At 40.8% G+C, this 12,972-nt stretch overlaps 1 protein-coding gene across 2 annotated transcripts in view; it reads left to right on the forward strand.

The window, feature by feature from the left end:
- Positions 1 to 12,972, forward strand: part of NBN (nibrin) — a 44,048-nt gene that overhangs the window by 21,018 nt on the left and 10,058 nt on the right. For both annotated transcript variants that reach the window (XM_019486655.2, XM_006266694.4), the window contains exons 7-12: positions 167 to 357; positions 2,559 to 2,656; positions 6,529 to 6,673; positions 8,726 to 8,989; positions 9,602 to 10,079; positions 12,034 to 12,102. In XM_019486655.2, the coding sequence (XP_019342200.1) occupies positions 167 to 357; positions 2,559 to 2,656; positions 6,529 to 6,673; positions 8,726 to 8,989; positions 9,602 to 10,079; positions 12,034 to 12,102 (1,245 nt within the window). The remainder of the gene's footprint in view (positions 1 to 166; positions 358 to 2,558; positions 2,657 to 6,528; positions 6,674 to 8,725; positions 8,990 to 9,601; positions 10,080 to 12,033; positions 12,103 to 12,972) is intronic.

Raw genomic sequence — 12,972 nt, forward strand, 5'->3', positions numbered from 1 at the left:
GCCTGCTGTCCTTTTACTAAAGTAGGATTTTTAGCAGGTGGTCATCCTTTGGCAAACTGCTGGAGCTTCTGGCTTTCCCCCTATCAGTGATAAGTCTCTTTCACTTCAGTGAAAAACTGGTGACTGTATAAATTATTCATAATTTGCATTTTTATTTCTTTCTTAGCACAAGAAACTGAGTCCATCTGTTATTCTTGGAGGGGGAGAAGCAAAACTTATGACAGAAGAGAGTAAAGACATTTCTTTACTGGTATCTCCTAATGTTTGTGTCATTGATGTAGGATTAACAGACACACAGGCCCCGGCATCTGAGTCTGCAAGAAATTGGATTAATTCTATTATAACAGTGCTACAAAGGTGAAACATCTTTCTTTTACTCTAGGAGGCACTTTGATATTTTACTTGCTATTTGATTGACATCCTTATATACAGATTAAGATGGATTATTGTGGGTGGGAGGGGCAATGAGACGCACCTAATTTACTTGGCTCAAGATATTTAAAATAATGTAATGAAATATTGACAAACTTTTGGGGGGGGAGGGGTGGGGGAGGAAAGGATGACAGTTGTTGAAGAATATTTTATAAGAACTTCAAAATGCACAAAACTAATAGAATGACCCCTGTTTTTTTGAAAAACAGTTTGTTTTGAAATTGTAGAATGCATCAGTTCGAATAAATAAAGTCAAATTTATTCTTTTTTCTACCATTTAAAATGAGCGATGAATAAAAGATAATGAAAAATAGGGGAGATAATTACCTGCGCTTTATTAAGTTCTTAAGAGTAGTGGTTGTATATTTCCGTAGAGCCTATTGTTTTGAGTATGGTTTGGTCATACAAATGATAAAAAATGAAATAACCCGTGCCACCCAACCTAATAGGTGAACTAGCAGACAAAACCAGTAGTCTTATTTTGCTGCCAGCACAGCTACATATACAGAAGAGTTTGTCTACCTATAGGTCAAGTCTTGCCAAAACATGTAAATCTTGTAATTAGGGGTGCACCAATAGAGATTTTCTTGGCCAATACCGATAGCCGATTGTTCAGCAGGCATATCGGCTGATACCGATTCGATAACCGATTTACAGGATCAAAGGCAGGCAGTGTGGAGAGCAGCTATTTGCTGGAAAGTCTGTGGAGGAGAAAGGGTATGGGGGAGGGGAAGGGGCATGGTGCAGGGCAGATCAAGGTCCTCACGGTGAGGGAGGGAGTGAGGCAGGCACTAGAGCTGGGGCTTGGGGCACTGCCCAGCCAGGGTAGTAAATGGGATCCTGGGGCTGGGGCAGGAAACAGGATGGAGCCATGGGTGGCTCATCCAGGGGATCGGCATCCCAGTGCTTAAAAATGGTGGCAGGGGCACTTGAACCTAAAGCTTGTCAAATGAGCTTTAGTTCAAGCGCTGCTGCCACCATTTTTAAGCATGGGGATGCTTTTAGGAGCAGAGCCAAGCGGAGCAGGGGTGGAGATGGAGGCGGGCTGCTCCCTCTGGGCTCAGGGCTGTCTGCCCTGCTTCCTTTGCCCCAGGTGCCACATCCCCTGCCTGCCCGGCAGCGGGAGGCACAACTTGCTGCCCATATTGCCACTTGGTGGGCAGGGGACATGGGATCAGCACGTGACTGCTGGGGCAAAAGGCAGCAGGGTGGAGAGCTCTGAGCCCACAGTGGGCAACCTGCATCTGCCCTGCGCACAAATCTGGGAGCGCACGTGCCCACCCGTGCCTTCCCCAGGGGATGCGCACAGCAGCTGGAAGCCGCCCCATGCTTTTCTTCACCTCATGGATGAATTGCCTGTGGCTCCACCACACTCCCCACTCTGACTCTCGGGTCCCATTCACCGCACAGCATCTGGGAGCCTCAGTCTCCCTCCCCATGCCCCTTCCCCTCCGCAGACTTACCTGCAGGGTGCTGCTCTTCACACTGCCTGGCTGCACTCCTGGCCACGTGCATGCATGCAGCCAGCTGCATACATGCACGCAGTGTCTGGAGGATCCAGTCAGAAGGTACATTATATTTATCGATACATTATTGGGTACACCAGCCAAAAAAAGTAGATAGCCAATAATGTTAATTTTCCTTTTATCTGTGCCAATCCGATATGGCACCGATATATTGGTGCATCTCTACTTTAATTTTTTCCAGTCTCCTCCTACCCCATGAATTACAGCAAACTGTATGGGAGGCATCTCAGTACGGCTAATTGTCCAAAGCTGAACTGGTTCAGAGATCAAGAAGGGAGAAGTGCCCTGTTAATAAGAAATCAACTGTAGTGGCAAATTCTTACAACCAACATTATTGTTATTAATGATTACATTTCTTTTGGTGGTGTTTAAGGACCAGCCAGGAATGAGGTTCTGTTGTGCTAGGCAGTATACAAACACAGATACAAAGCATAAAGTATTCAAATACAAAGCTTGCAGTCAGTTTATCACTTCTGTTTTCCCCCTTAGAATCAATCCATAACAATGATAAGCGAAGTAATTTGTATCTTCTGACAGAACTGTTAACCTTGGTTGTCTTTTAAAACATAATTTTCTAAAACTGTGTTTTATTTTTAACAGCAAGGATCTCAGGCCTATTCCAGAAGCAGAGATTGGATTAGCAGTTATCTTTGGGTCCACAGAAAGATACTGTAATCCTCAAAAGCAAACTGTGAAAGGTAACTGGAATAATGTAATAAATTTGGGAACAGTATTCATCAATGATTCCAGTTTAAAAAAAAAAAGAGAGAGAGCGAGACAGCAACATCTTTGTGTTTTGAAGGAACATAAATAACATGTTTTATTTTTCAGGTCCATTTATATTTTTACATATTTTTCTTTTAATATGATTATCTTGAGTGCACAGATTATTATAATGTTTATGGATATAAAGGGTGGGGAAAAGCAGGGACTGGTTTAAAATGTAGACATTTTTCAATAATTACACTGAAGTTTTAGAATAATTTTTTTAAATACATATTTTAGTGGTCAGGGAACAGTACATATAATTTTGTTCTTTCTGTGTTTGCTTTACTTTTGTAATGAGAGAGAGTGCTACAAATGGAGGTGTGATGAACAGTAGAAACTAAAATATTGAATGTAAATAAGAGATGAATTAGTACATAAAGATTTTCCTTGTTTTCACTTAGACATTAATTTGTTTTAAACTAAAATGAAACTTCAAATCAAGAATACTTTGTCTTACTTAAAAAGTACTAGTAGCTTTAGATTATGTTTTAGGTGTTTTGTTTATAAGCCTCATTTGTGATCACTAATGGAAAAATATATGAGAACCTTTTTTATTATTATTTTCCATCTGTTTGTGGAAATGTTGGTATGATTTGTGTTAAAGTCATTACAAAGTTATATAAATAGTTTAAACCAGGGGTGGACAAAATATAGCCTGTGGACTGGATCTAGCCCACCAAAGGACTTTGTCTAGCTCATGGTGGGTCCCTTGGTCCTGCTTGGCCCAGGTACAGGGGGCAGCCCGGGCTGTGGCACATGTGGCTGGTCCTGTCAACCCTGGGAATACAGCAGGGCTGGGGCGGCACAGTGGCTGGACTTGCTTCCAGGTAGTCCTGGAGGTGGTGTCTGCTTCTGGCTGCTGTCACTGCCAGCCCCAGCCTTGCTGCCTGGGCACCCTGGCAAGTGGGTGGCCTGTGGGCCCAAATAATTACTCACCCCTGGGCTAAACTATTTTCAGGCATACTTTTTTAAATTAAGCAACAAATCCTAAAATGATTCGTATTTCTTGATTGCTTATGCATATTGTATGTGTTTAATGTGAGATCCTTGTCTCTCTGAAGTTAGTGGGATTTTTGCCACTGGCTGCAGAATAGCTGGATTTTCATCCTGAGTGCCTTCCCACTACACAGTAGGAGTAACCCATCCTGATTAGACTTGTTCCTATTAATAGGTTTTGGAAAAAATGGAAAGAAGGCACTTCATTTTGGAAAAAAAGATTTGGTAAGATTTGGTTGCAGAACTGACATGTCTAGAGATGGTTAGTTGATGGGAATATTTAGTTACGTGCATAGGCTCAGAAAAATTACTTAAATTATTTTAAGAATATTAACTAAGCCTAAGGAGACTTGACTCCCATATTTAACAGTGTAAGCAGAGAGTGGCTTAGCTTTTATCCCTTAACAGACGATAAAAAAAAAAAAGCAAGGATCTTTTTGTCTTACGTTGGAATCAAATTTCAGAAATGAAAACTACTAAAAATGAACATTTTCAGTCCAACTGAGAGCATAAATTGATTGTCTCTCTCATAACAATGCAGATCTTTGTTTTTTAAGATATAAACATTTAGGAAAGAGACCTGGGGATAATGATAAATTACTCACATGCAGTGATAGCAACCTGTACCCCCAAAAATGAATCTTGGACTGTATAAATGATGGGGCAGACAAAATTGAAAAAATAGTGGTATTACATTTTCATCTCTATCTTTGGAGTTTTTTTAAGGGGTGGTCAGATAGGTTTAGATATAGTTGATCCTACCTTGAGACTTGGATGAACTGCATGACTGGTGGAGGTGCTCTGCTCCTTATAACAATGATGATGTGTTCTCACTGTAAGCGCTTTGGTCAGTTTGGATTACCCTATCAGGAAAAAAAGTACAGCAGAAATAGAAGAAATTTGTAAATGAATTGTAAAAAGTATTTGGGGACCTGGCTAGTGTGGTGTAAGCATTTATTTAGAGAATAGATGCTTAAGAATGGATGTGGTAGAGTGAAATGGCAAATCAGGTGCACCTAATCATCCTGTCTTAATGAAACAACAAGGGGAAGTCTGAACAAATTTAAAACTAACTAAAGGAAATAATTTCTTACATAATATAATGCACATTTAACGTGAAACTCCTATTGTTACAGGATATCATTAATGATAAAAAATTAGTGGGATTCAAACAGGGATTAAGTACTTACGTGCGAATGTGAAGATCCATCATGGCATTAGCTGGTGGATGAAAATGTATAAGGGGTATAAATTTTACTGTTTCATGACAAAAGTTATCAGTGTGATTTGGGAATAAATTTCTCTTGTAACCACATTCTAATTTAAAGGCTTCTGCACTGTAGTTGCAAGTTAGTTAATACTTATATTAACAATTACATGGTTTTAGTTGTGAGTTTATCAGTTTGTATTTGTTGGTCTTATAATGTAGTGTTTTATGATTTGTTGTATCAGGTCTTGTACACTAACACTAATTGATTTGTATGAAATTATTATACCAGGCATATGTTATGGTTTAGAATCCTATAGTCTTTCATAGTTTCATAGTTGTTAGGGGCTCGAAAGGACCTTGCAGATCATTGGGTCCAGCCTCCCTACACTTGGTAGTGTAAGAGTGATGCTGAAGCTGTGATAGTCCAGAAATCATGCAAGAGGCAAGGATTTCTTAGGGTGATATATTTAATGGGACCAGCTATGTAGCTGGGATAAAGTTAGACAAACTTTTGAATGCAAGACATTCTTGTCAGGTCTCTGATCGCAGGAAGGCAAGCACAGCATAGTGAAAAACTGCGGTGGGGAGTGGTGAGAGAAAATCTCTCAGGTAGCAGACACACAATTTGCAAAAGTAAAAAACCTGATTACTAGGAGATCAAGGCCTATCAAAAGGGAAGAGAGCCAATCTTCCTTTTGATACATGGAAAGAATGGACAAGTTGGATAAAATAGAATGCACCATAAATCCAATATCAGTGTTTAGTTCTTGATTCTTAAGTGTCCAGCCAGCTTGAGAATTTTTGTTTCCAGATTATTTGGAAATAATAAGCCTCCTTCTTAAGAGGAGGCTTGACGTCTACCTGGCTGGGGTCATTTGAGCCTGGTTTTCTCTCCTGCCCAGGGCAGGGGGTCAGACCTGATGATATACAAGGTCCCTTCCGACCCTACTTCTTTGAATCTATTTGCCTTGTAAAAGGTGTTGGGTAGATTTCCCTTGAGTATGACAAAGGTCAGAGGTAGTGGTTGTTCTGTGAGAAATGTGCTTCTCATGGTATGTGTATATCCGTCTTCTATTTTTTTTTTTCTTTGAGAGTTTATTCTGGTGTGTAATTGCTGGGTAGTTTCACTCGCATAGTTTCCATAGTTGTACCCACATGGTGCATTGGATCAAGAGTATCGCATTTTAGAAGAGGCATTTGTAGGAACCATGGATTCTGATGTTTTTATTGTGGGGGGTCAATAGTACAACTAGTGCTTTTGCTAGTTTTTTGTCTGCTACTGCTGTTTTTCGCTATGCTATACCTAGCTTCCTGTGATCAGAGACTTGAAGAAGAATATGTTGCCTTTGAAAGCTTGTTTAACTTCATCCCAACTACATAGTCCAATAAAAGATACCACTCTACGAGACCCTTGCATTTTCACTTGGTCAGGACTTCAGTGGGAGTTGACATCAGTGGGATTTTGAAAGAGGTCCTAGAATTTGCTCTTGTAATATTCTTGGAGATGCCATTTAACGATTGAATCCTCATAATTTATGTAACAATAGAACAACAAAAATAAACACAATATAATTGTTCCTTATATTCAATTTGCAGTTATAAAGCCAGCTACTCCTGCAGCAAATCTTCTCGGATCCTCCATTTCTCAAAGTTTGATAGTAGAGGAAACAGTGCCTACTGCTACAAATAATGACTCTGTATATGTTGCTGATACAGAACCAGAAGACCTGACAGACTCACGGTAAAGTTGCAGAGAAATTATTTTTCAGTGGATGCTTAAAATCCAGGGTTATTACCCCACCACTGGAAATTTGCAATAACCTTAGATTTATGGTCAACTGATGTCACACTTCTGAATTTGCAAAAGGAAATATCTATTACCAAAAGCAGACCTAAAATTATAAAAGCAGGGGATGCAGCCTGCTGGTGGGGTGTCTAGCTTATTTGCCCTTTTGACTGGGTCCACTGGGCTTCTTGAAAGTCAGGTGACCCACTTCTAGCAGCAGATTGTCAGTATGGTTGCCAGAGCTGCTGTGTTGGTGTGACCCCAGAACCTAGGAGGTGAATGCCACCACTATGTTTAACCTCCCTCCCCACCTTTTTCCCCGATGCTAATTATAGTTGCCAGTGGCAACCAAAGGTCCCAAGTTCAGCAGGCAGAGAAGTCGGGTGAGTGGCAGCGACATTCACCTCCTGGGTTTCAGAGCCACACTGACAAGCCCTGCATGCACTACAGTTGAAATGGGTGCGATCACCCCCTGATCAGTCTCTGCTTGTCACATCTAATGGTCACAAACTGACAGAACAGATTTAGGAATGGTCACAAACCGGCAGAGCAGTTTTAGGCTAGATATCAGGAAAAACTTCACGGTAAGGGTGGCCAAAATTTGGAATGGGCTTTCAAGGGAGGTAGTGCTCTCCCCTACCTTGGGCGTCTTTGAGAGAAGGCTGGAGAGGCATCTGGCTGGGGTCATCTGACCCCAGCACTCTTTCCTGCCTAGACAGGGGGAAGGACTTGATGATCTGTTGAGGTCCTTTCTGACCCTAGCATCTATGAATCTGTCTACAGTGGACCAGCTTCTGTCTTCATGTAATAGGTTGTAGCCGTCAGTTAGAACATTGGGTCAGATGTTGGGCAAAGCAACTGGTAACGCAGCTGATTTACTCTTCTAACTATGTTTCTGAGTTTTGAAAGCCATTTCATAATCTACTGCAGAGGTGTGAAATGTATGGCCTGTGGGGCCGGTACAGGGTGTGTGTTGCATGCGGTACCCCGCTGGACCAGCTGTATACATTGGCTCTGGTCCACATGGACGGCCTGGGACCTGCCCTCCCCTTCCCCAGCACCACAGAGTCTCCCCTGTTCTCCCCTTGCCACCTGTCCCTCCCTTTGCTGAATGAGCCATCCTTGCTGAGCCAGTGGCAGCAGCTCTGCCCCAGATCCCAAGCTGCAGCAGCCATCTGCTCTGGGCCTGCACTCAAATTTCAGACAAGGCTATTTTCCCCTAAGTAGACTTTCTCACGTACAATACCCCTCAAATAAAACATGCACCCAAGTTTTGACAGGCAGAGTGTAGAAAAAAACCATTTTTTTCCAGAGTCATGGTCGACTGTGTGAAATAAAGGAAGTCTTCCTGGGAACATAGCGTGTCCAGGAGGTGTGGCATCCTAGGAGACAGTCTGGATGAGGCAGCAGGAAGTTCCTGCTTGCTGCCTTACCAAGACTGTCTCTTGGAATGCCATACTTCCTGGACACAGTTTGCAGGAGGACTTACTATGTCACGCAAAGTTAGGCCCCAGAACCTTGCAAGGGCAGCATCAGGGCTGTTAGTTCTTTTACTATAAGTAATTCTTCACCAAAGTTCCTGTAAATTAAGTGTGGTTTCCACAAAACAATTCATCAAGATACTACCAGCTGCTTACTTGCTGCTTCATTCACAAGTGCTCATCCATAAGCTATGGCAGGACTCCGTCCTTTCAGCTTTTTAAGCCAGGCACAAGCAGCAGCCATCCTGGCAGCTGCATGGCATGCACTGTGCCTTCAGCGTTGCTGCTTTTTCAGTGAAGAAAGCAATTTCCTGTTTACGATGCACATCCCCATTTTTGAGGGCTGATTTTTTGGGGACTGGTACATGTTATATTCAAGAAAATATGGTAATTTATTTAGCTTCCATGAAGGTTGGTATGTAGTATAAAGACAGCTTTAGCAATGCTCTATAGTTTATGCTCAGTCTCAGTTTCTGTAATGGATGCCTGTATATTTACTTAATTTTTTGTGTTTTGTTTTATGTAGCATGGAGATAGATAAAACACAAATGAACAGAAAAGGCAAAACAAATGTACAGGATATAACTACTGTAAAGGAGACTCCCAACACAAGTGGCAATGCAAATGTAGGGATTTTATTCTCCAGGATTGATAAAATGCCTGAGTTTGACCAAAAAAGCTTGTCACTCTCACCTTTTAAAACTTCAGAAGTTGGTAAAAAAAGAGAACGAGCATCACAGCAACAGCTGAACTCAATAAAAAATTACTTCCAGACAGCTACAAAGAAAAGGTATGTTGATAGAGATTCTAATTTTGAGTAATTATCAAATGAGGCTACTTTGCTTTTTGCCGGGGGCACTGCATTCTTGAACACAGACGACATTCATGAATGCAGTGCCGTATTTGTGGATTTCTCCATTTGTGGGGCTCTCCAGAACGTATCCCCTGCGAATGGCAAGGGTCACCTGTACAACGTAGCAGTGTCCACACCCTGGTAAACTAAATACCTAATACCGGGAGCATTGACATTTGTTGCTATGGTGACATTGTTACTGCGTGGTGATTTAGTACCTCCTTTTGGCAGCTGCACAGCACACGATTATTTTTAGCAGCTACTTTGCCATAGTGGTATGCTATACTGGGGGAGCACGTTGCTATGCCAAAGTAGCTGCTGGTCACATGTAGATGCCTGCGAATGCTACTTCGCCATAGCATCACATATAGACTCGCCCACTGTGTAACGTTACTCCAGGTTCCTTCTACAGAAGATTGAAAGACATTTAACAAGCCCTTACTTGTGAAAATATGCATTGATATTTTATCATTGTCTTGAGAGATTTCAAAATTGTTTGGTTGATTTGTGTATACACGGTCTTTATTTTTTTTCCACTTCCTGTGTAAGGGAAAGGAAGGAAGAAGAGGAAGAAGTTTCTTCTGAGCCTAAACTGGCAAAGTTGGAAGACAAGTCACTGCCTTCTTCCAGTCATACCCAACCCATAACTTCCTCAACATGGAAAAGCAAAATAGAACAGCCTCAAAGAGAGCAATATACCCTGGACCCAAAAACAAATCTTTTACATATAGACACGGGTATAAAGTGTGCAACAGAAAGTAGAAAATCAGAGAGTGATAAAACTGCTGCTAAAAATATTTCCAGTACAAAGCCTGTATCAAGTAAGAGAAAAGAACAAGATGACTTAATAGAAGAGACGGATACCCTGGAGGTTGTGTTTGGGAGTAAACAGCTAGATTGGGAAGATAATGTGGAGGATCCTGGTATTGAGCATCAAGCCAACACACAGAAAAAAAGGCGGCTGGAAACTGATGAGAACAGAATTGAAAAAGAAAATGTAACAAGAAATGAAGGCAGTAGAATATTGGTAAGGAATGCTTTTTTTTATTAAACATGGATTACAAGCCTGATCCTGCAAGCTGCATCTTAATTAGGAGCCATGTGCAGCATACGCTGTCAGCACAGAGACAAATGCAGTTGAAGAACAGGTACAAGCTTTGGGTAGTTTGATTGCATGAACACTATAGTAGCTCTCAAACTGTTTTCAACTAGTAGCTGTATAATTTTTTGATTAAATTTAAGTATTGTTGTGATAGACATGTCTAAATATACTCCCTCACTTTGCAGGACTAATGAATAGCATGTTTTATTTCCCCAGATACGTTCTTTGTGAATTTAAGCCAACATAAATTTGCACTTTATCTTTTTGAAAATGTTTTTTAAATTATTTTAAAGAAATCCAGATCTTGCTTTTCCAAGGGGCGATAGTATAAGTGGGACATCTAAATCTTTCTCTTGCCTATTAACAACATATTTAGTACTGACTGTAGCTCATGCTAGTAATGATAGTCTGTGACAGGCTTGTCCAACGTACGGCCCCCGGGCCACCATGCGGCCCTCCAACCTGTTTTCTGAGGCCCAAGGTACTGCGACGGGAAATGAAAGTAAACACTGTACTTTCATTTGGCGGGGGTGATGTGATACTGCTTCCTGTGAGGTCTTTGAATATGGCTTGCTGGCCCACTGGGTGATAAAAAGTTCATTATCCGGCCCCACGTTCAAAAAGGTTGGACACCCCTGGTCTATGCTGTATTTTCTTGGATACCATATGTCCCTGAAATGAGACGCACATCTTGTTTTGGAAAAGGAGAATGAAGAAAGAATTTCCCTTCCTAGTTATGGCTGAAGGTGAACTGCATGGAGCAGCTCACTTGCCCTCAGCCTGCATGTGTAGGCAAAAGATAGTGTCAATTTGTCAGCAGCTGTGAGATAGTTGAAACTCTTGCTTTGACACTAAAGAGTGGACTCCACTCCTGCTGAGTGCTGGCTGGAGAGGAGGATAGCACCTGCAGCCATTTCATGTCTCTGTGCCGCCAGCAATTTAACACCGTCCCCTTATATCAATACATATAACACATTTATTACAAACTAAATTTTTAATGTGGATAAATGTGACCTTAGAATCCTTTTGTTTTTTTCCGTTTTGTGAGGTCAGATAAAAACTGCTTTTGGCATTTTCAGATAGGAATCTGAACTCTGAAAAGTCTAATTGTAATGAAATTCTGGCCTGTTGATTAAGGAAAAACTTAATCTCATTTGAAAGTTTTATTAGGCAAACTGTGTTGGGAGTTAGAAAGTAACTGGTTCCAAACTAACATATTTGTACAAGCAAAAGTTGTTTACTAGTAAAGCTTAAACTGGTTCCCTAAATATAGGATAAGTTTGAAAGATCCATTTTAGCAGTTTATACCATCAGGGTTACCTAGTATTTCTCTGTGGATATGTTTATACTAGCAAGTACTTTTAAGTATGGACAGAATTTAGTTATCTGGTATGACAGGTTGGGTTTGACCCTAAAAATATGTGGTGTTTAAGCTAAAACACAGAATTTAATTTAATCTGATCTCTTTAGCATGACTTCAGCCATTGTGAGTAAATTAGGAAATATTTCATTGTTTTTTGAATCATAGAAAATGATTTACTGTGCTATTTCCATCTGATTTTTTTTTCCCTTCATATCAAGGGCCATCTGTCACATTAACATACTTTACCAGATATACTTAACAGTTTCTTCTGAACATTTCCCATTGAACAAAGCTGTGAGAAGCACATCTGCAGAGCACCCATGAGCAGCAAGCCATCTTCCTCCCTTAAAACACTTTAAAGTTACTTCTCCCCTCTACTTTATATCAATTAAAAATATGAAGTAGTACTTTCAGGTAGGGATGAAAGTCTACAGTAACTTTCAGGATTTGAGGAATTCATACTTAAGGACAAGACTTTCTAGTTCTTTAATTAGAAAATATTTGTTCAAATGGCAGGAAAATGAATTTGGGTGTGTTCTGACTTCAGAAAAGGAAAATAAGATCAAGCAAGAATCATCAATGTTGGTAAGTAATCAGTCAGATCAAGGAATGTCTTTTAATAATGTTTTAATAATATTAACCACTACTCAGAAGATGCACCAAAGCTTTGCTTTTTGAAAGAGCATGCATGAATCATGGGATAAAAGGGTTGAATAATTGAGAGCTTGTCTATATGTAAAAATGTGATTGCTTTAAATATGCCAATATAATTTAGTAAGAACATGCTTATAGCTCTCCTACTGCAGAAGCAGTTGCCTTTGTTTAAAAGTGCTTGTTTCTGCATTGTACATTTAGTAGTCATTAGATAAAATGGGTAGACAGCAGCAGGGAAAGTGTCTGGCCCATCGGAGGGAGGAGCTAAGGTAGGAACTCTAGGGCCACCTCCCTTCTAGAGCACTGCCCATATTGCTGCGCTGCACAGAAAGCTTCCCTCTGGCTTGCTTTCCTGCTAGTCCCACTCTTGGCTGCCCAGTGGACCAGCTCCAGTAGAACAGACCAGGTACTCTTGGCCACATCAGTCTCATGGCCTGGTAGTTAGGATACTCTGCCAGCAGGTGGGAGATAGGGGCCTAGAACCTGGATCTTCCTTTCTTAACACATTTCTAACCACTACATTCTTAGGCTGAAAAGGTTATCTGACGGTATTAACAAAATGCATGTTCATAGTGGCTTCTAAAGGGCAGAGTGAGCTGCTACTCAAGAGTAATTGTTACCTGTGTGCGTGCCACAAATGTAGCAAATGTGTTTCATCCAAGGCCAAAGTTTTGGGTGATCAACTTGTTCATTTTGCTTGTCCAATTCAAAACAGCAGTAGCTCCCTAATTTTCTTTTGAAGCTGCTGTAACAATACATTTCTCCATATCCTTAAGTCTTCCTCTGGCATTAAACAATTGT

The sequence above is a fragment of the Alligator mississippiensis genome, chromosome 3, assembly GCF_030867095.1.
Source record: "Alligator mississippiensis isolate rAllMis1 chromosome 3, rAllMis1, whole genome shotgun sequence".
NCBI lineage: Eukaryota > Metazoa > Chordata > Crocodylia > Alligatoridae > Alligator > Alligator mississippiensis.